This window comes from Melitaea cinxia, chromosome Z, assembly GCF_905220565.1.
Source record: "Melitaea cinxia chromosome Z, ilMelCinx1.1, whole genome shotgun sequence".
Classification (NCBI taxonomy): Eukaryota; Metazoa; Arthropoda; class Insecta; order Lepidoptera; family Nymphalidae; genus Melitaea; species Melitaea cinxia.
In genome coordinates this window covers 3866914-3893363 of record NC_059424.1, presented here as the reverse complement: position 1 = coordinate 3893363, position 26450 = coordinate 3866914, and the positions used below count along the sequence as shown (strand labels likewise).

Here is a 26450-nt window from a genome sequence, read left to right as displayed (position 1 = left end):
TAGGTGCCCAGGGGAGAAGAAACATGACGAGTGACTTTAGCTCGTTGACAGGCATGACACGACCGACACCACTCTCTGCAATTCTTCTTAATACCAGGCCACACATAGCGCTGAGAGATTAGTTTCGCTGTAGCGTTGGCTCCTGGATGACTAAGTCCGTGAAGGTTGTCGAAAACTTGGCGTCTCAGTTGTTTGGTAACGAATGGTCTGGTAAGTTCAGTGCTGACGTCACAATATAAACTGACTTGAGAATCAGGCAACACGATTTTCTTAAGACGTAACGATGATCCGTCTTTAAGTAGCGACTTCAATTCTTCGTCTATACTTTGTGCTTCAGCCAACTGCTTGTAGTCTATTGGAGTAAAGACTTCTTCGATTCTCGATAAGGTATCCGCCACTACGTTCTCTGCACCCGAAATATGCCTAATGTCAGTGGTGAACTGGGATATGAATTCGAGATGACGTTGTTGCCTAGGAGAGCCTTTCTCTTTCCGCGCGTTGTATGCAAACGTTAGAGGCTTATGATCGGTGTAGATAGTAAAATCTCTAGCTTCCAGCATGTGACGAAAATACCGAACCGCCTCGTAAATTGCTAGCAATTCCCGATCGTATGGTGAATAGCTGCTTCGTGTCGGGCTTAATTTGTGCGAAAAGAAAGCGAGTGGTTGCCAGCCTTTGTTTTTGTATTGTTGAAGTACCGCTCCGATTGCCTTATCGGATGCGTCGGTAACCAAAGCAAGAGGTGCTTCACAATCTGGGTGTGCTAATAAAGTAGCACGGCACAGACTGTCTTTACAAGCCTCGAATGCCTTTAAAGTGTCACCCTGGAGGTTAACTGGGTGAGAGCCCTTTACTGAGCCGGTGAGAAGATTGTTTAAGGGTGCTTGTATCTGTGCTGCTGATGGTATAAATCTCCTATAGAAATTAATCATTCCTAAGAAACGTCGTAGTTGCTTAATAGTTTTCGGCTCGGGAAACGACTTGATGGCTTCAACTTTTGTTTCCAGGGGTCTAGTTCCTTCAGCTGATATTGTGTATCCCAGAAATTTTACTTCCTTAGCTCCAAAGACACATTTAGAGGTGTTAATGACGATACCATATTCTTGTAGACGTTTGAACAGTTGGTGTAGATGAGATTCGTGTTCCTTTTCATCGCACGAGAAAATTAAAAAATCATCAAGGTATGCGTAACAAAAATCTAATCCTCGGGTTACCTCGTCGATAAATCGTTGAAACGTTTGACCTGCATTACGTAGGCCAAACGTCATAAACGGGAACTCATACAGCCCGAATGGTGTAGTGATAGCTGTCTTAGGAACATCTTCAGGGAATACCGGGATCTGCTGGTAGGCTTTTTCGAGGTCGAGTGTTGAAAATATCGTGCAACCACTTATACTATGTGCAAAGTCTTGTATATTACGTATAGGATAACGATCCGGTATTGTACGAGCATTCAACATGCGATAGTCACCACAAGGTCGCCATCCATTGTCTTTCTTGGGAACGAGGTGTAAAGGTGATGCCCAGGGACTATCCGATGGCCTAGCGATACCACTCTTTAACATGCCCTCAAATTCTTTTTTAGCAATTTTTAATTTATCAGGAGCTAAACGTCGCGGTGTACACGATATTGGTGGCCCAGGTGTTGTCCTAATATGATGTACGGTGTTGTGATTAATCGTCCTCGGTGCTCCAGGAGGTCGAGTAATGTCTGGATACGCTCGCAGGACTTGCAGGTACTTCGATTCACCCCAGACTGTACGGACAGACGAAACAATGTTACACCCAGCTGATGTCGCAGAAACTTGTAATGTAGTTGTATTATCAACTAGTCGCTTGTGTCGGCAGTCGACAGCCAAGTTATAGAAACTTAGGAAGTCGACACCTATGATAGCCTTCGTAACATCGGCGACCACAAACCTCCAGGAAAAAGTGCGACGAAGTCCAAGGTTTAATTCTAGGTGTTTATATCCGTAGGTGTTAATAGCGGTACCATTAGCGGCGAAGAGATGATAATTTGTTCTATGCCTGTATTCTTTAATTAGCGCTCGAGGGTAAACACAGAGGTCACTGCCCGTATCAATGAGAAATTGTGTCTTGCTGTTACGATCTGTGATAAACAGGCGACTAGAACTCGGACAATCGTCAGCCGCCATTAGCGACTGTCCGGAGCGTTTCCCGAGGCGAAATCGCAAGGCTTAACACACCTCCTTGCTCGAGAACCATGTATCTTGTGATACCAACAGTAAGGATATCTCTTGTGAGAGGAGTGTGATCTGCTGGAACTGCGCTTACGTCTGTCTCTTCCCCTAGACATGGATCGTGGCCGTCTTGACTGTTGAACCTTTAAAGCCTGTACTTGTTTCGTGAGGTCCGCAATCATTTTTGCCATTTGATCGAGTGTGTTTTGAGTTGACATCGAAGCACTCGCAACAGCTGGAGAGGAAGGAACAATATCATTTACTCGATCAGCTACTTCCGCTAGTGTCGCTAAAGGAGTGGTTGGCTGTGCTGCTAGGACTGCCTGAATACTATTAGGCAAGCGGCTGGTCCATATAGTTTTGAGGAAATCTTCCGGTATATTAGGTCCGGCCAGATGTTGTAAATGTCGTAAAAACTGAGACGGTTTACGATCGCCTAGTTCCTCATGCATCAATAGTTGCTGCACTTCCTTTTCCCGAGATGCGGATAATCTTTTTGTTAATTCGGTCTTTAACTTTTCATATTTATTTGTTTCGGGTGGAGCGATAATTATATCCTTCACTTCCGAAGCGTAGATGTGATCTAAGTGTGATGTTACGTAGTAAAACTTAGTGACATCGTTCGTTATATTCGCTAAAGCAAATTGTCCCTCGACTTGAGCAAACCATAATGCTGGTTCTTGAGGCCAAAAAGGGGGTATACGCACTCCAACGCGGCACGATTCACCAGATAAGTCCGACAACCCGCGCGCTGAGTTTTTCGAATCACCTGCACTTTCTTTGTTAAAACTCATGCTGGATTTCAAATTATGACGTTCGTTTATCGGGGTCACCACTTTAGAACGAAGTATTAAATGTTCGTTATTCTATAGAAAGTTAATTTCACACTACACTATAAGTTAAATAATAAGTCCACATATGAAACAACAGTTTATTTTACACCACACAGAAGTACAGTTAAATATATAGATAGAATAAGCAACAGCGATAGTGAAGTGAGCGAAGAAATTTATCAACGAAAGAAAAGGAAATTAATAGCGCGTATATAAGTATAAGCTAAACACAGCAACACGATAATCTAAGCGTTCGCGAAATATAAAATGAAAAAGCAAGCGACGTGGAGTCTAGCTGAAGTCGTGCGGTCAACTGGCGCCGGAGTCGCTCGGCGGCCGGCGCGCGCGGGCATTGACTTCCACCTGTCGTCCCGTTATCCGAGTCCTCAATTGCACCGTATTGCTATTTTAATGCGTAGTATTAAATATATAATTTTTATTGTAAAGTTCATAAATTAAACATATAATAATATTAGATTATTTATATACGATTATTTATATGTTTAAATATATTATGTATATGTATGTATATTTGTAAAGTATAATAATTATTAGTAAATAAATATTATTGTTATTATAATTTATATGCGTGGGTGTGTTTGTGTATGTATGTGTGGTGTGAATAAAAATGATTCCCACAAGATAACATAAATTAAATTTTATTATTTTTATTTAACTTTATTTATGAAAAACTGACAGGCTTATAGGTCTTATAATTCAGATATGTTATTGTATATTATTGTGTATTGTATATTCGTCGCGAACCATAACGTAACAAACCTCACATAGAGCATTATTCAACATTCGCTGTTACAAGTTAACGAGTACGTCGTCAGTTTAACCGCACTTTAATTTTTTATCATATTTCTATATTGAATGTGTTGGCAATGTATACGGCTCACTTTAGTTTTATAACCCTACTAATAGGGAGCGCAGGTGGAGGCCCTTTCACGTCTACAAAAGTGTTAAGATAACACGAGAAAAAAGTTCCTATATAAATTCTTTATTTGAACTGTGATGTTTATCGATACACATCGACACTGTTCCCTGAGTATCGTTCGATATGACCAATAATAAAATTTTACAATGTTGCAGGTTTCGATATTGAAAGGCAATCATATATAGGTAGAGGTTCGTGGATTGATTAGATTGGGTTTTGCGGTAGAGGGCGACGTAGTACTAGGATGGCGTAGCGCGAGAGACCGGTCCGATGGTTTCGTAGACAGTTACGAGACGGCACTCATGACAAAAAGTAGCCGGTGTCAATTTTGCGTGCAAACACCGGAGGCTGAGTCATAATAGGCAAGAATCACGTATTCCTCGATCAATCCTTGTACACACCGGGAACCAATCAAGGCGTCGGATCCGCTTCGAAATTGGAATCATAGCGACATAGACGTAACAAGTTTCTTTCAATTCTGACGATAACACGATGGTAACGAAGTTTAGCTTTTAATTCCACGCCTGTCCCGCCCTAGCCGCTTTTAATTGATCTCAGTCGTTTTCTATTCGTTTCGCAGCTCCTATTGTGTCCCCATCGCTCTCAGCTCTTATTTAAACTAAATTACTATGAAGTCACAAAAAAGTTATAGAACATATCTTGCGATTATGTAATGTTGTTCCAAACACATTATCGATATTAGTGTTATTTTATTTAATAAATGGCGATATTTAATTCGAATAATATTCGCGTGTTATAGCGTTAGAATAGTTTTACTATTCGTTTTGACGTGGAATGTATGCTGAATATGGTAAAGAATTCAAGTGCGTTTGATTTCAGAACGTGTATCGTTTGGAATGGGTTTTCATGAACATGTCATGTAACATAATTTGAATTGATACCAAACATTTGAATATGAAATTGCGTTGGTTCCCGTGCCACGGAGGACGATCTTCAACTTTGTATTTTAACGATATTTTTAATAAGTTTAATTTTCTAGCAGTAGAATATTTTGTTCTCAAAATATTTCACATGATAGTGTTTATTCCTAATAATAGACTACAACTCATCCCAAACTTAGACATAATTGTGAAAACTCTACCGATACCTTAAATAAAAAAAAATTAACAAAATTTATTTTTAAATCGATGTAGAATATTATTGTACCCAGCCGATATTTAATAGGACTTTAGCCATTAAATCTTGTTCGGAGACTTTATGTTCTTCTAGAGTTTAAGATGCTAACCCACCAAATGTAGATCCACCAAAAAATGTTTCAATTCCACCAATTTACCGATCGCAGTCGTCGCATTTTAACTAATGAAACCGTTCGATACTGTCAATTGCTATTGGACCTCGACTATCCCCCCATTGTCACCTTTAGCTCTTCCATTGGTCGGTTTGTTACATTGTTAATAGTAATCGGAGTTAGATTAGTTCTTTTTTCATCCCTCGAAAAAGATGAAAATATCTTTTGTATCGTATTTCAAATTCTCAATTTTAAGTTTCCTTTCGATCATAGTGCTACATTTTGTTGTGAGTTACTTGTGTTGTACGAGTAATCTCATTTTCATTACGTTATTACTGTCCACTGTCTTCCTTCTAATACAAACACTGTGATTTGTAAAATAAATTTTTGTAGGAAATATTCGACATTATATAATCTTATACGGTATTATTACCTGTCGAGTGGTTTTTTTCTTTATTAAAAGCTTCAATTTTAACTCACATCTCATAAATAAACGAATGGAAATCATTTTTAAGATAAATAAATCAAACAACAATAGCGCTAACACACCAATTAGGGAATTTATTTCCAAGCGAAGCAGAAAGTTCATTTTCCATCAATATATTTCAAAAAAAAGGAACGACATCCTAAACTTCATTCCCACACAATGTAACAATCAGAGCTACGTCCTAAACAACGCCAACGTCCAGACTCGAATACAGTGCGGGTTGAAATAAATTATTTGACACGGCGAAACAAAACGGTGAAATATGCAAAAGTCGTCTCGACGCAAAGTTACGTTGGTGCAAACGTAAAAAATACACGACCGGGGCCGGGCACGTAACTAGTCGTTTTTGTGCTCTTGACGCCCATAAATACAGCCAGCTCTAGCACTAGATCGAGATGTCATTCGGCGATTTGTAAGCCGGCGATACCGAGACGGAAGCGTTCGTAAATTAATGAAATCATGCAACACATTTATATTAATAAAAAATAACTAAAACATAAATTACCTCTCTGTTTAGTTTTGATTAAATTGTGATTTTAAAGATTACAACCGTTTATATATTTTTCTTATACGTAAAGTTTAAACATATCAAGCTACTAAATACATATGCAATTAAAATTAACTTAAAAATTAAAAATAAGTTGAAAACTTAAAACAAAAATGCAGGATCAATGTCCTATAACTTGTATCAAATTTTGATTTTTAATTTGTTCTGATTTTTTATATTTATTGCTGTTTTACAATCGAGATAAAAAATGAAATTTCAATTTTTTTTTAATCTTATAACATCTGTATTATTTCATATTGAAAAATATTTTATGAATTAACACTTATACAGTCTATAATACGTAAATAGCTGTATCTTTACAACGAGTAGTAAAACTTAAAATTGACCGAGAAATAAAAAAAATGTGTACATCATTTTCTTAGTCATTAATCATAAGTCAATATAATCGTACATGTTCGTATAATTATTACCTGTACGTAGTGAATCTTAATTAATTAACTTTTGAGTAATGAAAGTAGTTACAAAGTGAATCTAAAATAGCGAAAAATAATCTCTTCTTACTCTCGTCAAAATAGAAAAAGTATTTAAAAAAGGAGGCGGCGTCAGAAGAGGTTTCATACTTTACTTTGTAAAATTATAAGATATTCTCACCTTACACTTTGCACTTTTCTTCGGAGCTTCAGAAAAATACTGCAAATATCTCCTTTGTAAGGTTTTCGTGGCATGTTAATAAAGATTACAAAAGAAAAGAATTTCGTCACAGAGTAGGTTGCATGCAGATCGTCGGGTTCGTTACAATATTTGCATTACGGCGCAGCTTCAACTTAATTCATATATCTTATAAAATCAAAATTTTTATTTACTTTTAAAATCAAAGTTTGAGAATACTTATAGGCTTATAACGTGACAAAATATTAGGCGGAAGCAATCACGTTTAGCATAGATATCGACTGACACTGGAAGTAGCTTTGACACAATATAGGTTCAGCGGAAACAATCACACGTCGAGACTTCATTTGTGTTTCCGTTAAAGGAATTATTCATGGACTTGAAAAACACATCCAACCAATCATCTTCATCTTCAATGTCTCTTACCAATTAATAAAATACAATGTATAATACTTTAAAACCTACATGATTATTTGTACGTTAGCATGTACTCGTGTATTTGTTTTGCATTCTTGGCAAATTGACTTCATTTGGATATTAGAAAAAATATATTTTAGAGACGAATAGAGATTCATTAAATCAAAAGACTCGTGCGGCATCGTATATTTTTGTGTGCACTTATTGACTTCTAAATATAATACGTAGATATATTAAAAAAAATCTTTTTTATGGAAAATAATCATAAAATACCTAACATAATTTTTAAGACACTTTTAATTATATTTTCTTATTAAAATATATCTTTGAATGCACTTATCTAAAATTATGCTATTTATCAAAGATAGGTAGTTATTTAAAATATTGCATTTGATACCTCTCAGACGAACGAGTTTTCCTGAAACAGGTATCAATTGCATTTCGTATTACAAACGGGGTTAGGGGTAATCCCCGGATGATAGGACGAGTGCGGTTACGGACACAGCCCTTGCGTATTTACAATTAATCCGATTGTGTTTAATAGCTCTTAAAGACCTAATGAATTAAATTTTAAGTAGCTATTTTTCAAAGAAGAGAAAGAGCGTGTTAATGTTAAATTGTACAGTTAGTTTACTGTTACATACTCTTTTGGAACTATTCTTCTGTTTTATTACGTCAACAGAGATATTAAAAAAAAAACTGATTTATTAAAAATTGAGTTGGATTAGTTTTAAGAATAGCGCGTTAAGAATGAACTTTGTTACGTTTTTTTTTTCTTCAAATAAAGTACCTAGTACATTCTCTTGCAGTGTACAAAAGAACGTTATAATACATATATATTTGTACATTTGTCACCTCGACCTTACACATATTGAATGTATCGTGTGTCGCGAAACGTGAAAGCCGTTAATCTTCGAACGTTTTCAGTTTATATTATTGAAACAAATAAACGTTTTAAATAAAGTACGATAAATTCGAGCCTTGACGCTACATAATTTATAGCGAATAATTTCATATCGATCAAAGCCGAAACGGTCGCAAACGCAGCTCGAAACGTTTTATTACAGATTAAAAAAATCGTCCATTAATAAATGCTTCGCGCTACCGATTAGCGCTCGATTTTAATACAGCGCATATTTTCGTCGATTAAAAAAAAAAAGCCGCGGTGCAAATTTCGCCGCGGGCGATGTCCGAGTTATCTTTAATTTGTAAACCAATAAATGTTAATACATCACCGTACGCGGCACATCGGAATCGTCTGTTCAATTAAATTTTTCGCTGCCAAACTAATTTGTGAACTATACCGTCCACTTTCGGTCCCCGTTCGGTCGCCTCGTAATTATATTGTTTGCGAATGTTTTTCGCGGGCAAATTTTACGTGTTGAACGCGGGTCAATATTTGATCCGTGCTGGCGAGTTGGGGCCATTTTTGGATCTGAGAATTGTTTAAATTTGATTTAATTCCCTCCGAACAGTCGAAGGTTCGTAAGTCGCTCTACGACCGTTGACACGGCTTCGCAGAGCGTCCCGCTTCGTCGATAAATAATAAAATAGATGTCACGTTACCAATCAAAATGTACGAGTATGATAAATTATCATTAGAATTTGAAATCTGTTACCAATTCATGATCTAATTTTAACAAAATTTCTACAGGGCAAAGGAATCTGTTCTTAATTTAAAATATACTTTCGATGTATTTTTAATCCTGCTTAGAAGATAGAGTCTATACTTTTAAATTTTTTTAATTATTTACGTAATACCTCGTGTGTATGGTGTATAATGAAGTCGTAATATCAATTTGAACTAAATTTACGTTTTTAAATGTAATTTACATAGACTAATTATCGTCTTTCTTCTCCTACATAGAAAAAGAGGTCCTATGCCAAGCAGTAGGAAGTTACAGGCTGAATCGATCGAATATTGTAGATGTCAGTACTCGTATTTAAGTGGATTTTTGTTTCGAGCAAATTGGATGCAGCTTATTTAAACCTAAAATGTATACATACATTAATAATTTAAAATTAAAAACTCATAAAGCATCAAATACGAAGCGAATAAAAGTCGTTCACGTAACATATGAAATGATATCCGAAAACATTGAAAAGCTTGCGGGTGAAATATGGCAACAATCAAAAGGATGCACCCCTGGGTACAGTCAGTCGTGGGAAATGATGGTCAAATCCAGTCGTTGAGTGTATTATATTTGTTTTATCCATAAGTTTACCTATACTGGTTTTGTTGATCCATTTGCCGAGTCGACTGTACAACTATTGAATAGATTTCATTTTGTTTTGCGTCTCGCTTAATTCCCTATACATGTAGATTGTCAGTTTTTTCCTGTGAAACTATTACCTGTGTCAAGGAATTTTTATTTTTGTAAAGTTTTTTTAATATGAATGGAAGTCCATTCAAATTTGGAATAAATATAATAAAAATGGAAGTCCATTCAAATTTGGAACTACCAGTTATCGGATTTTGTAAGCTTTCTATTTTTAAAAGTATAAAACTATGCACTGCTACAACCCTACTATCTATTTAAACAAAAATCGTTAAAAATCACATGTTTATTGAAACAACGACAAAAAAAACGAGTCATAATAACATTGTCTTTTCGAATTATAAAGTAAATTATACCTTACATAGAAGTGGTTCATACATTTACGCATTATTTACCATTTATTTTCCTAATCATTACAGCCTATACAGTCCACTGCTGGACATAGGCCTCCACAAGTTTACGTCAAAAATAACGTGAACTCATGTGTTTTGCCCATAGTCACCACGCTGGGCAGGCGGGTTGGTGACCGCAGTACTGGCTTTGTCGCACCAAAGACGCTGCTGCCCGTCTTCGGCCTGTGTATTTATATTTTTATTTTCCTAATACGGACACTTAATTCACTCGTTTTTTTTTTTTTTTTTTTTTTTTTTAAATATTAATTTTCTGTTTATGATACCTGTATTGATGCACGCGACATGTTTCTCAATAAAAGTCGAGTCATTAAAAACGTGTGCGATTTTTGTAAGTATTTATACAATTAATTTTACCCATGTAACTAAATCGTTCAGTTAATCTATCGGTAACTTAGAAGTGCACAAAAATATTTAAAACCAATTTCGATATTATATTGAAGCTCTGAATTATATTTTTGGTTTAATAAAATATAGACTGTATGTGTTTTTATTGAAATAATTTTCATTGACGCATTCAGTTAACTTCTTAGAGTAATAATTTTTTACTAGTACTTAAGGATGAACGTACAAGTGGTTAAAAAAATATGAATAAAAATTTGAACAGGTGTTAGGTCAGTAAAAATTCTTATCCTTATTAAAGAATAAGCTACGTATACCATAATTTAAAATTATTTTTAGAAGAATTCACAAACGGCATAATAACTTCAGCTGAAGCCAAAGCCGACCAAAAAAAGTTGTTGACCATCGGACGTTTAATTCTTACTTCATCATACCAACGGTTTTTTGTTAAAAAAATCTCTATCATTTAATCTGTACATAACAAAATAACTTATTCGTTTAATATGCGCTAAAATACTTATTAGAAATAGTAAGTTACAATTTCATATCCTACCAACAACGTCTTTTTTTATATAATACTTTATATTAACCCTGTCAAAGATTATAGAGCTTTATAATTAATCTACCGATGTTCCTTAAAGTTATTGTATTCTGAAACGTATACTAAACAAGAGATTACCGTTGTGTTATTACCTCATTTATAGTTTTACAGCTGCGATCCGATCCCTTGAATCGTTCGTTCACCTAAACTTATCCGATAAACGATCTTCCGAACTGAAAAGAAAGAAAAATATATTGATAACTCAAATAAAAATCAACAAACTCTCACTTTATTAAATCAATTTATATTTACCGTTTACGGATCGACAAATCAAAAATCATTACATGTAACCCTTTTCACTTTGATCCACATTACCCGGGAGTGGTGTTTCAGATGAAATAAAACTTAATCGCGTTTCGAGTACCTTTCTAATCTCTTTATCCATTGCATAATGCTTTTTAAAGATTTAAATGTATTTTATGTTTTATTTAAATATATTCTAGCGCATTTGTTTAAAGCGCTATAAGTTTTGATTATTATTTTTCTAATTTCGGTGACGTGATATTATATAGCATATATCTAAATAAAGGTGAAAAAATTTTTCTTATTGTAATTGTTGCTTTTCTGTAGTAGGTTATTCAAAGCTCCTCGGAAAGCACACACGTCTACAGCAGGGTAGCTCGCCAATGCGCTTACGATGCTTCTGGTTTTGTACAAATTAATGATTTAACTACGGGACACGTTTGCTATCCTAGAGATAAAAAATATTACCAAGGACAAATTAGACATTTAATTGTCCCCGTGATTCTCAACCTTCTTTTGTTTCATATTATTTTTTTCTATTACAAACAAAACAAGTAAGCAACTTAATGTTTGTGTCATAGCCGACTGGTTTAGCTACATTTTTTTTCGATAAACATATATATGAATAATACATACATATATGTATATATATGGATGGGGATCAAGCCTCGGTATAATTTTTGACAGTCACCTCTCGTGGACACATCAACTGAGTGAGTTAAGTCGCAAATTATTCGCAGCTATCGGATCCCTCCGCCGGCTTCAATATTTTCTTCCTATCCCTACCAAAATTGCGTTAGCACAGTCACTCCTACTACCGATTCTTGACTATGCTGATATTTGTTACCTAGATCTTAAAGAGGAGCAGTTAAATAAGCTTGAGCGCCTCCAGAATCTCTGCATACGGTTCATATTTGGTCTTCGCAAATATGACCATGTCTCCGATTTTCGCAATCAACTCAAGTGGCTCCCTATCCGCTTTCGCAGGAATACTCACATCCTTTCTTTACTATATTGTGTACTTTTCCATCCAGATACACCGCTTTATCTAAAAAATCGCTTTGAGTTTCTCTGTGACACTCATGAACGTTCCCTCAGGTCATCTTCAACCTTAACACTCAAAACTCCTTCTCATACTACTTCCTTTTATGCAAACTCCTTTTCTGTTAAAGCTGTACAACTTTGGAACTCTCTTCCTCTCTCTATAAGAAAAGCTCAATCTCTTGCCTGTTTTAAAAAATATCTAAAGGCGCATTTTTTGTCACTAAATACTTCATAATTATCATTATCAGCTCCATAAATATATATATTATGTAGTATTTGTTTATGTAGTATATATGTATATATTTATTTGTATATATGTATGTGTATGTATATTGTGTGTATATGTATGTGTATATGTATATTTACTTCTGTTAATATCATACTGCTTGTTAACTATACGCCAATTCTTTATCAACTGTTTGTACACTTCCCTCCCGCTTCTCTTTTTCTTCGCTATGTCCTATGCCCAAAGGTTGTCTGGAAGAAATCGCTCTTAGCGATAAGACCGCCTTTGTACATCTTTCTTTTCATGTATCACTTTTTTTGTAATGTTTCTTTGTGGTGTACAATAAAGAGTATTTATTATTATTATTATTAAGCCTAGAACCTACTATCACTACAAATTGCGCTAACGGACTAGTCGACATTAATACAATTTTAATAAAAATTAAATTTAAAGATTTCCCCTAAAGGTAGTAAAAAGTGTGCTGATATTGCCTTTATACAATAATAACACATTTATGAAATAAATTCATATTAAAATAAAATTACATTGAAACATAAATTAATGTACACAGTGTAAAATTAAATTCATACGTGCAATGTTTTATTACTACTCAGACATATAAATTAATCTTATAAACGAAATCAAAATACATACAAATTTTATTATTGATTCCACACTGTCTTTTCTGTGGTGTTTTTTTTTTATACGCAGGTAGCTTTTTCTGTCGGTTTATTTAATAAATTTGCTGTGTTAATTATCTTTTTATCACTTTTTTTTTTAATAATTAGTTTTGTTATATATTTTTCAATGTTATTCAAGTAAAGTAAGGAATACGTTAAGTTTAAAATAATTTGTATGAAACGTAACTAGTTTTTACTATTCCTACGGAACCAGCTGATAATGTACGGAGCTTAATGGATTAAGCCACACGAGGCTGAAAACAATTTTGTCGGCCGGCGACGATAATGCAAATTTATTATATCATTTAAATGTCCAAGTATTAACAAAACGGCTGGATATATTTATCGGCCCCGACTATGCTCGTTCTGTTTATCTTGTGTTAAAACGTAAATGAATTAAGGAGGGCTTTTTAATATCTGTATTGTAATACAGTTTACTATGGTATATTACATGATTAGGTAATAACACAACTTTAATACTTATTAAACAGATCAAAGAACAACAAGTAATTTTATAATTATATTTAAGTAAGACATTACGTCAATTCCCGCTCAGGTCAGTTTCTCAAAAATAATAAAATTAATGAATTAAATTTAATTTTACTAACATGGGGTAAAAAGTAATATATTTGAATATTGCATAAATAAAAAGTATTTTATTAATAATTGAGAAATTGGAAAGGATATATACAGTACATACTTACACAGCGACAGTAGAAAGAGACAAAAATAAAATTAAAAATGTCGTTAATTAAATCGTTAACATCGTGAAAAATGGTCCCCATTCGAATGAATTTATTCGATATCGTTTCGTTTTAATACTCTGTTACATATGTATAAATCAAAGAGATAGATAAAACGTTATAAATGTGGGTAAACAAACGTCGGTATTAAAAAGATAGATACAAAGTCAAAAAGGTATATACAAAGTGTAGTCAACCGGCGAGGGTGTCCTATTCTGTGTATCGAAACGATACCTGAGTGCTTCTGTGTGATTTCAATCACATATCTGTTCTATTTGTTGTGAAGTTGTATAAAGTTTAATGTAACTATGATTGATAACACGTCGTCTATCGCTAAGTCTTAGTCAATATTAAATATAATTGTAATATGAATAAAATTAATTAAAATTTAGTTTTTATTATACTATTAGTATTTATTTTCAATATTATACATATTTACTGTTCACAACTTAACGACTAAATATTTACTGATAGTTGCGGTATAAATCGGCGTTATAAAGCATTTTCCAGTTCAATCGTTATGTCCATTCTCTGGACAAAAAAAGCCATCTTGTCACCAGTGGGCCAAAAAGATGAGGAGTTAATCTTTAAAAGAAATAGCATTGCCATTCTAAGGTTCAAGTGTTTCGACTGTAAACTGCACAAATATGTTATTTGGAATTAGTGTCCAATATTTGTGCAGTTTAGACGTTTCAGCTGTGTCCACCGCGGCTCCCGCTGTTAAGGACGGAGCAAGTGTGTCAGCGCAGGTTGTGTCCCACGAAAGCGCCCGTTTCTTCTTTCGTCGTCTTTCTCTTGTCATCATCGCAACTCACTCCAGTAGGCTCGATAAGAGCTGGAACATCAATGATGATAAGAGCTATTTTTATGGTTTCGTTTAGGGAACCTTGACGGAAAAACCTACCTGAACTTTTGATGCAGAAAACGTCGTGTAGTCCGAAAGAATCAACCCTTTTTCTACACGAATATCTGTTTTCAAAGCACAGTGGAGCTCCCAACCGGAGAAATTCTAAAACTTTCATTATCTAAGTTCTCCTAGGTTTTTTGACGTGAATAATATTACGAATTAATAATAAATTCGGATTAATATATAATATTTATTTTTGTTTGAAGAAACTTTTCTTGAGGTTAGGATAATCGTAGGTATATGTGTATTTACCATACATAGAGTTTTGATATTAAGGGAAGCTATATGTAATCTCTAAATGAATATCATTTCTATAAACTCCTTTCAAGTTTGAAAAAAGAACGAAATATAGAAGGAGACAGACAATTGAAATATTTTCATTAAAACTATATTTTTTTTAATAGGTCCGTTTTACTTTTGGCCATATCTAGTTATAATCATACTTATAGAATGAAAATAAAAAACAAATTTTAGAAACTAATACAGTTCCAATTACAATTTAGAATAACCAAAAGAAACATGAATAACACATCAAATTAAGTACGTATTTATCATAAAATTTTCATTTCCAAAATACTGAAAACATTTTCTCCGCTTAATTTGTATAATATTTTCTCCATGTTCGTATTTACGATACTTTACTTTTATTTGTATCTCTAATGGAAGTTATCAAATATATGGGTTAAACATATTTATGGACGCAGTTTTATTGCCGCGGCAAAGGAAATAAACGCTCAGGCAGTCATATGCTCATATTTTATTAAGTTTCCCGGTTATTTATGTAATACGGTTATATAGAAAATGGTACACTCGAAATAAATGTATATGGAAACATTATAACTGCGTTTGTGTTTGTAATTTACTCGTTGCTGTTAATATAGACTTTGCCTATTTAATTATGATAACATTCTTGGTTTGATTTTGGACAATAGTTAGATGTTCAAGGTACAGTGAAACGAAATATAGCGCTCTCAGTTATCACACGATATTAAACCCCGAGGTTAGGGATGAGTGTGGTCAATATAAGCCACAATCATTTTGCAACGTTTTCTACCGTGCAAACTTTTTTTTACCATTCAGAATCCAATATTTTAGAACGCGTCGAGTGCGCGTAAACGTGCTACGTTTCGTTTTAATAACGGGATAGATAGGTCGGAAAGCAAACATCGGACGGATTTTAGTGAGACTAAAAAGGCTAGCGGTCATAGTAAAGTAAGGGCCGTCGCCCACAGACACGAACCCGAAAACACGGTGTCACTATTGACAGCACGTATTGACGTATGAGAAATAAAAAACTTTTGAGTATAAATGTAGATACACGTCCGAATTTTTTTTTTCTAGTCAGTTTTAAAGCTAAGAGTCGTGTTTAATTGTTTATGAAAGCTACTATCGGAATCGAAGTGATGATTCTATTGAGATGAAAGAGACTATTAGATCAATAAATCATTTTATTTAATAAGTTTAAGTCAGTACTTATGACTAAACCAACGATGTAAACACTACTAAACATCGAATTACCAATAATAAACGAAACGTTTCGGTTGCGTATTGAAGCGTGGCATATCTATAACAAGTCGTAAGCCAACGCCTCGCTGGACAGGTACCCTCTGGCGTAATAATTGGCCCGGGCAATTAGCGTGGTACCGCGTCGACTAACTTCGTACCGAGTTAGTTTTTACCGCAAACTTGCCGATACCTGATACGTGTCGATCTGTAAATACCACGTGCTCCGAACGATTAATCCTGATAGCTTTCGTTACTGTTATATTTAGGCGACATTTTGCGATAGCGCGTTGAACGTGTTTGCGTTCGTTCTTTGATATAGGACGTCTTTGAAATTGTACAAGTAAATAAACAAAAAACGAACGGTTCCGTGTATGATATGTTTGTTATTTATTGTATTAGATAAACTTTATCGCCCAACGTTGTATATCTAATTTGAAGTATGAATAATTATTAAAATAAAATTATTTTTCTGATTATATTTATTTTATAATTAATACAGCATATATAAACAATACGACAAGAAACACATAAACAGTAATAAATTAATGTTTTTATTAATATAAACGTGTAAATTAATATCAATTATGATACTTCATTAGCTAATACAAAGTCCATCACACAGTGAGCTATTACGATCGTTGATTCGTGAAAATAAAACAAATGGAAAATAATGAAAGGCGTGCCATGGAAATCGGACACTTAAAATTCATACTGTTAATAAATGGTTTAATTGTTTTATCAATTAGCGATGGATGTGGGCGAGTCTGACGATGAGAGTTCACAACGATTGATATACTCTACTAGTATAATAATTAAAGGTTTTTTGTGCTAATGCGCTAACCGAGGGATCTGAAAGGTTGATTTTTATAATTTTTACAGGTTACGAAACGTTCTTAAGTAGATTTCGATTATATTTGAATTTGTTACTTCTAGAAGGAAAAAGATAACCATTAATGTATGCAAAGGGAGTTTACCACGTTTTGTATGATCCTTTTTTTATTGATTAATATTTTCGTACTAAGTTTTACTATTACCTTAACAGTTACACTGTAATAATAAACCATGAGTATTTTTACATTCGTATCAATTTATTGCGAGTCTCGAATGTACAATTTTTCTTGAGAATATTACTCTACATTCTCTCATCCGATGTGATCTACCTAAAAACTACTTTTTTATAAATGTATTATCTTAAGAATTTGTTATTGAATTAAGTTATACATAAAGTGTATACAATCGCTATAAATATTTCTCGTTAAATATAACAGTATTTCAGTTCCAACGTATCCCGTATTATAAAGAAATAATTAATAAAAACGTACCTGAACACAATACGCACACACAAACATAAAATTATCGTACAATATATTTAAAATACTAAAAACATCGTGATCGAGTGTAAAGATAAGGAAATTACAGTAATTAGATAAGAGTCTCTGTGATAAACAATGGCTGTAGGAAGTATATCACAATGCGAGGGTTCTTTCCTTCGTCCGCGGGGAATGACGGTTCGCTCCAAAAAAATACGAGTGAACGGAGCCAAAGATGTAATGTGATTAAGCACGAATGCATCCTAACTTTTTTTGCGCAATTATTTTTTTAATATCCAATCGAAAACAGTTCTTAGCGCTCAGGTAATTGGATGTAAAACTAAATGCTCGCAGCGGCACGACGAGAACAATGACTTAAATTGCAACTATAGAGACTAAAGTTGACTTAAATTTTTCATAATAATATGCTGCGAATAGTAGATATTCAAATACGCTTTCGTTTTCGTTGTACATATAATTAAAGTCACATGCACCTTGCATACACTTGTAATTGCATTATAGTTGTGATTTACAAGATGCCTGAAATACTTCTACTATTTTTTTTAGGTTTTAATATTTAAAATATTTCGTACTGATATGTAGGTATAGTTTCAGCGATATTTTAGTTTTGTAATATACGTTAGTTTCAATTACGTCATGTTTAAATAATTTGTCTATACTCGTATATACGAAATAAAAATAAATACAAACACTCTGTAAAGATTTTGCGGCCAAAAGTTACTTCTACGAGTTAAAGGGTTAGAGCTAAAGCCCACCTGCCGTTTTAGTGCGAGGTATTGTTGAATATAGTTTAACGATTTAATCCGAATTATGCGTATTTTTGATAATACTTTACTTTAATTGCTAAAAGTAATATTTAAATATTTCAAAATTTAGCGGCGCTAGTTTAAATTCAAACTCTTCCGTCTGATATATCTATACCTATAGTTTAATATTTATTATACAGAAGTATCTGAAGTCAAATGAACGTAGATTTTCAATCGATTCGAATCATTTGAAAACTACTGTTAAATTATTTTTGTTAACATGTAACTGCGCCTATGTAATAGAATATTTACATTTATATAATTAATACGATTCGAATCCCAAGAGCTCTGTCATCAAAAAAACTTGAAACATCATACTTAACCTAACATTCATCCACTCAGGAAATACCTTGTAAACACCATTTGAATAAAATTATATGAAAACATCAAAAATGTATAAAGCGCGTTATATCTTTAAATATTTATTCAGTAGCGCAAATTATTTTTCTCTTTTCCTTCGCACCGTTATTATTAATATTTGTAAGTATGACACAGGCCGTCGACCCAGTTCCCGGCGAAGAAAGATAGCATATAAATTAACATTTCATGCGTTATTCATGTGTTATTACCAAATACCCAAGAATATAGGCCGTTACAATGGATCTTTGTGTTGCAAAACTTTGCTTTTACGCTATAACTTAACACCTTTTTATGCCAGTTACATTTTCGTTCACTAGACACGCGGATAGACGCTTCAAATTCGTTACATAGAAAAAATCTTGACCCATAAATTTGACTTTTTAATATTACTGAGAAAGTGTGACTTATCTTTAAATGTTTTCGAAAAAGAGTTTCAATTGATGGTAATTTATACGAATCCATTTTCAGCGACCTTCCTCGATATGAAATATTTAGGCGCGATTGTCGAACAAAATATTAAATATTATATGACGTTGTTATGTACCCGTAAAATTGAATGTATTTTGAAAGGCTCCGATGAATTTAGCGGGAAAAAGGTACTCGTATGCTTTCAATTAGTGATCAGATAAATCATCTTCGATCTGGCTAGTTTCAGGAGAGGAGCGCATCTCTCCGTCCATCCATTTCCATTTGCGATTGCCGTGACAATGAACGAATGTAGGTAGAAAAAAAATTGAATAGTGCAAAGCCGAAAAGTCTTTTGATCTGTAAAATTATGAATTCCTTGTAAAGCTATTTTGCTTTTTAACCAACTTCCAAAAAGGAGGAAGTTACTCAATTCGACCGTGTATATATATATATATATATATATATATATATATATATATATATATATATATATATATATATATATATATGTATATGTATGTTCGGGGATAACTTCTTGATAAAAAAAATGTTGGAAAGAAGATATCCCAAGTATGGTACCATGATCAGGAAACCAGGATCTGATTATGGAATCTCAGAGAAATTAAGGGAATCTCTCGAAAATCGTGATGATCGTCTACTTACGTTGTATTACTTGTCGATGTAATTGAAGTCGGTTTTTTTCATTTGCGAGCAAACATAATTATAAACTCTATTATAGGACACTATATAACTTTAATACGGTCGCGAACATACTTCTAATACTTTGAGACAGTAGAACAAAACTGTTTTGTTTATATAGTTTAACTAATTGTGCTCATGGTTTTACTTGCTGAGTTTTGTAGCATGTGTAGCATTCCAGTCAAAGCTATCTACATAACAACTTTCAATGCAATCAATTTAGTATTTTTATGCATGAAAATATTCATTCATAATTACATAGCATTAGGTACATTTCAATACATCGTAATAATTATTGTTATCCGAAATTTATTTATTTAAGTTTTATGTTATGTTGGTTAGGCATACAAGATATTTAATTTCTACTATGTAGTTAGTACGAATTACGCCTCAGAACAACAAATACCAATGGTCATATAGATGGATATACAGATTATTATAGGAACCGGGTGTAAGTAGCGTTAACTAAACGTTTTCTGTACTGATATTAATACCGTATACGTATTGTGATTGTATATTTAAAAAGTAATAGTTGTGTTCGCAGCATTTTCACATTTTTCATGACGGTTTAGCTGTAAGAGTCAAATATTAAAAGGTGTACCCGAGGGAAGGTAGTAAAAAAATGAAATGCAATAAGTTATCTTTCGCTGTACTGGGCGAGCGCACTTCGCTGTTATTAAATTTTAAATTACGCACTGAAGTGGGGCACCGTTGCATGAATAATGCGAAATTACAATAGAAATTGAATAGAATACAATTAGATTGTTTGTTTTGCTTACCATTTCGCTGTTCGGACGATGTAAGCAATATATCGGTGTTCGCGTTCAATCAGTGGTAATTCGCTTTTAATCGTAATTATGTTGAATCGTTTTTGAATGTTGTTGTATATTGTTATATTGCAATACTGCGTTTCTTCAAAAAATATCGAATAAATAATGAGTTGAGAAATATATAGTAGGAAGTAGGATGTAAAACTCGTAATCAACAAGTCCTTGTTCAGATCCACAGCAATACAGCTGAGTTTTCAAGCACCGAATTTCATTGAATTATTTTAGTATTCGGTACTGCATGTACTGTGGAATTTTTCGAAATGTATAATATTTATTTGAAATTAATACGAAGGCTTATCTCTTTCTACTTCAGAGTTAATTAAAATTAACAAGTTCTTATAAATAAACGATTGATAGTAATTGAGCCGACTTCAATTAAATTGACAAGTAAATACAACATAGGTAGACGAAAAAATTGTCAAAAAATACGCGTTATCTAATTTAAATGTGACTACAAAACAAGCATCAGCTATTGATTAACACAAGAATTATTAAATTAGCTACAGACAGTGAAAAGTTATGCGGTATAATAAAACGTAAGTCGACGAAAAATCATTATTAGATATAACTCGAAAAGAACTTGTTAGATCTCGATGAAATTTAAATAGGACTCCTAGACATGCAACACCTTTCGATTTAAAAAAATCATCGAAATCGATCACCCCAGTCAAAAGTTGTAACATACATAAAAAAAACAATCGAATCGATAACCTCCTCCTTTTTTGGAAGTCGGTTAAAAATACACACACTATTATAGCACGAATATTAAATATTATTATTTAACGAGGCAATGTATGCGTGATAATAATTTTAAATTATATATAACAAAGGTAGAATTATGCGCTGTGATTAAATTGCAAATAGATACATAAATAACGTGTCGTGCACGTTACAGTGTAAACAATATATGCACGCTAAACTAAATTATTGTAGACTCTGACTGCTTTGACACATAATCAAAACAAAAGTAGAGAAATTAGTAATGTCTCTTTATCTTTGAGTATGTACGACGATAACAATTTATTGTACTACTAGTACTAGCTGACCTGGCGCACTTCGTACCGCCTATTTTTTTCTTCTTAAAAATAATAATTACGTATATAAATTATAGCCTATCTTTCAGTGTGGATCAAACTGCACGTGGTGTGCAAATTTGATTAAAATCAGTTAAGTAGTTAGGAGTCCATCGCGGACAAACGACGTGACGCGTAATTTATATTATATTTATATTAAGATTATTTTTTCTTTCATTTTTTTTTTGTTTTTAATATTATCCACTGAGTTGGCTTCCTACAAAACAAATAAGTAATAGATATGTGCTTCGGCGTGCTGTTACAGCAAATGACGAATGCACTGGCAATTTAGATTTTGATCCCAACACGTGTCAAATATTTGCAAAGGCCGTATAGATAGATATTTGCTGTCGTCTGGGCGTTTCATGTTGCGTTTGGTGCACTCTAATATCTAACGAGACGCAGCTCATTAAATGGGAATTTCAGGACTATGTTTACATATTTGCTAAAACAGTGATGAAGAAATCTTAAATTAACTGCTGTCAATCGAATAACATTTATTATTGTGTGTCTTAATTAATCTTTTTGTAAACAATTAGATGACTTGACAGACGTTGTTCTCCAATATAAATTATTGATCGCCTCGCGGTATGGATTTATACTTTAAGACTTATTATACCTGCCAAATATACAATATATATATTTAATTATGTTAAAATCGTTCGAGAATTTTCAGAGCAATGTGACCTTCAACATTGTAGCAAATCGCTGGAACGTAAGTTTGACATAATGCTTATATTACCATTGCTACATTTGGTCGGTAACACCTTGACCTTGCCTCGTGGCTAGCTTACCTAATAGCTGCCCATCAAAATTCGACTATTCAGTTCGGTTGCTCCTGATATCTGTACCGTAATCTACATAACCTTAAAAGCAACGTAACGTATAATTACCCGAACTATATTCTATATTTTAGATTACAGTTGGTAATCTACCAGTTCCAATAGAGTAATAATGCTAGGAACAAGCGAACGTTAACGCAGTTTATCGAGAACCAGTAATTTCATTTTTAGTAATAATAATAATAAATAAAAATCAAATAAAGACACCATTAATATCTTGACCATCATCACCTCAGCCTATCGCAGTCCACTATTGGTCATAGGCCTTCACAATTTCGCGCCAAAAATGGCGTGAAATCATGTGACTGGTGATTGGTGACCGCAGGGCTGGCTTTGTCGCACGGAAGTCGCTGCCCGTCGTCAGCCTGTGTTTTTCAAAGCCAGCAGTTGGGTGGTTATTCCGTCATCAGTCGGATTTTTACGTTTCAAGGTGGTAGTAGAACTGTGTTATCCCTTAGTTGCCTCTTACGACACCCACGGGAAGAGAGGGGGCGGCCACATTATTTAGCGCCGTAGCCACACAGCAGATTATAATCACTATTTATATTCGATGCCGTTTTCATCGTTACCGTTTTGGCCATTTTCAATATGTCTAAACGCTATTAGTATTAATATTACAAACTAGTTGTGCCGCGTGGAATTTAACAAAAAAGTTATTGTTCAGTTCGCAGAGTTATAAAATAAATAAGTTTCTAAAATAAAAGTATCCTAAGTTACTCCTTACTACATCAGCTATCTGCCAGTGAAAGTCCCGTCAAAATCGTTCCAGCCGTTTCAGAGATTAGCCGGAACAAACAGGCAGACAGACAGACAAAAATTTAAAAAAAGTGTAATTTTTTTATATGTACCATGTATACATCCATATGTATTTAGTAAAAAGTGTTTTAATATTACAAACAGACACTACAATTTTATTTATTTGTATTGATTAACATAAATTTTGTCATAATAACATGCCTGAGTGTGAGTTTATGATATATTGGTGTCTTTAATAAACGATTCAGTAACTCGGACTTTTATTCAATACAAACTATCAACAAATAAATAAAATTTTATGCGATAATTTAAAAAAAAATTGCGTGCGTACAAAATACACATGTCAGAAGTGAAACTTCTTTGGCAAACTAATTTTTAAGTCTCGTTTATATTTATACAAATCTAAAGCTTTAGATGTCCGTTCCAGCGCCATCGACAAAAACGTCGCCGTTTCATCGCTAAAATTTTTATCCTAATACGCTTATAGAAATTTCACTTCAAAAACGTAGAAAATAAACGAGTTCAAATCATGAAAATCATAAAACAACAGTTGTTTACGACTATCATATTCGCTTTTAATTTAGCTAATGAAGCAATTTTTAATACAAATAAGAATACTTTTAATAAGCACATTTACAAGTTTCAATAATAAAATTATAACGTTATGTTTTCATCTAGATATAACGATACATAATTGACGTCTAGAAATAAAGTAAAAAATAATTTCCCATATATAATTTCTATGAGAGAAAAATATAAGATAACAAGCGCGCCTACATGGTGTGCTGTTACATATAAAAACGTAATTATATCGGATAATTATCTATGGTAATAAATATATCGCGGGTAACGTGGATTTGCGTGAAAGTTTACATACAGAAAAATAAATTTTATATTTATATGACTCTATTTACTCATAATAAGTTATTCTATATGAAGCAAACGCATTATATATGTACGATGAATCTTTCTTAAGAAAAATAGTAGTGCTCAATTCTGTGATCTTTACCGACACTACTCCTTGGAATAATGCTATAACTCATATATGCTATTACTATTGACGACCGCTAATAGAAATATAACTCATGAGCTAAATTTGAAAAAAAAAATAACTATCTTGTAAATAATTCAATTGTCAAATTGAGAAAATTGTATTAAGAGGTGTGTTTATCGTTTAATACCTTTCTTCAAATGTCGATTGGTCCTAAGGAGCGATACCATTTCATTCTCTGTCATTATGTCTTCAAACTACACATATAATTCTCGGTTATTTTAATTTTGTTATTTATTCATACTAACAAGTTTACTTTATAAACGTTACTTTAGTGAAAATATGATTGTATATAATTTGTACGAACTAGTCGTAGCTGACAATTAGTATCGTAGAGTTTGGTATATACCGCCATTTTTATACAGGTAAAATTAAAATAACGAAACCGTCACACATGGACACTGGAACGTTAAAAATTCAACGGAATAATTCAAACTGTATACTTTAATTTTAAATTAAGAATATTTAAAGATATGTTAAATAGCAATCTTGTTATGGTGGAAATAATTATCGCGTTTAATCCAGTCCTACGCTCGATCGTTAAATAGCATAATTAGTATATCGATACAATTAAATAAAAAAAAATATATGTAACTTCATGGTGAATAACCCGTGTTGACGGTACAGCAGTGTTGCTAATTACCGAACCCCTTATAATGTGTCCTGTATAGTAGATGTATTGAAAGCTTCGTATTGTTTAAGCGTATAAGAAAACAATTACTCTTTTTACAATATTTCCACATCGATATTAATAATTGTGTGATCGATATTAATAACTAGTGTACTTACCTCCGGTTTTGTCCGTATATAATATCATTGTACATTTCTTTATCGTTGGAAATCGGATCGCTAGTTTCAGAATATACAGACAAACAAATATCCGACATAACGTATGAATATATCGTGACTACGATTCGATTGGACAATAATTGCTAATACTAAAATACATAAATGTATGTATGTATGTAGAATCACACATGATCCGTTACGCTCCGAAGATAATTCAACTTTTTATCGTTTATTAATAATTGTGTTTGCTCGCAAACGAAAAAAAAAACCGACTTCAATTACATCGACGAGTAATACAACGAAGATCGACGAAAAAATAGTCAAGTAACTACGCGTTATCAAAGATTACTCAAAAAGTAGTGATCATATCTCAATAAAATTTATATGTGACCACATGACAAACATCAGCTTTCGATTAAATAAAAAAAGTTTAAATAGAAAGTTATGCGGTATAATACAACGTAGGTCGACGAAAAAAGCGTCAAGTAAAAACGAATTATTAGATATAACTCGAAAAGTAGGTGTTAGATCTCAAATAAATTTAAATGGGACCAATTGGCACACACCACCTTTCGATTAAAAAAACATTTATCGAAATCGGTCCACACGGTCAAAAGTTCAGATGTAACATACATAAAAAAAAATACAGTCGTATTGAGAACCTTCTCCTTTTTGGAAGTCGGTTAAAAAGAAATATTTCAGCAATAATATCACTGTTCGGCTCTATAAATGTCATTAAAACTATAGTATGTACTGAAATCTTTTTTTATCTACGAAATTATTATGTTACACGAGACAGTATCGATACTTATCTGTCTTATAGTTGCAAATATTATTGAAAATAAATTATGTTTTATTCATTGTTATGACAATATAGAAAAATATATGTTTTATTTATATATCGTTATATAATTTTAATACAATAAATGTTAAAGACGGTATATACTGTATAAAACCATCCACTCTATAATCGCGACCGGAACTCATGTATAAAATAAATATGAATCGTATTTATGAACGTCTGCATAAAACATTCCTTACTGAAGACTGTATGTTGAATAGATATTGAGATAATATATAAATTTATACAGTCATTTGTACATTTTATGGCCGTGAAATAATAAATATTAAATATCGTTGCAGACATCAAGTCGACGCTGTTTGCACGTGTTTTAAAGTTTTTTTTTAGCTAAATCAAATATGTATGGCCGTCTTTGCCT

At 33.2% G+C, this 26450-nt stretch overlaps 1 protein-coding gene across 1 annotated transcript; it reads right to left on the bottom strand.

The window, feature by feature from the left end:
- Positions 1-2155: 2155 nt before the first annotated feature.
- LOC123668501 lies at positions 2156-2995 on the bottom strand. Its single transcript, XM_045602235.1, has one exon. The coding sequence runs from the start codon at positions 2993-2995 to the stop codon at positions 2156-2158; it is 840 nt and encodes a 279-aa protein (XP_045458191.1).
- Between the last annotated feature and the right edge of the window lie 23455 nt (positions 2996-26450).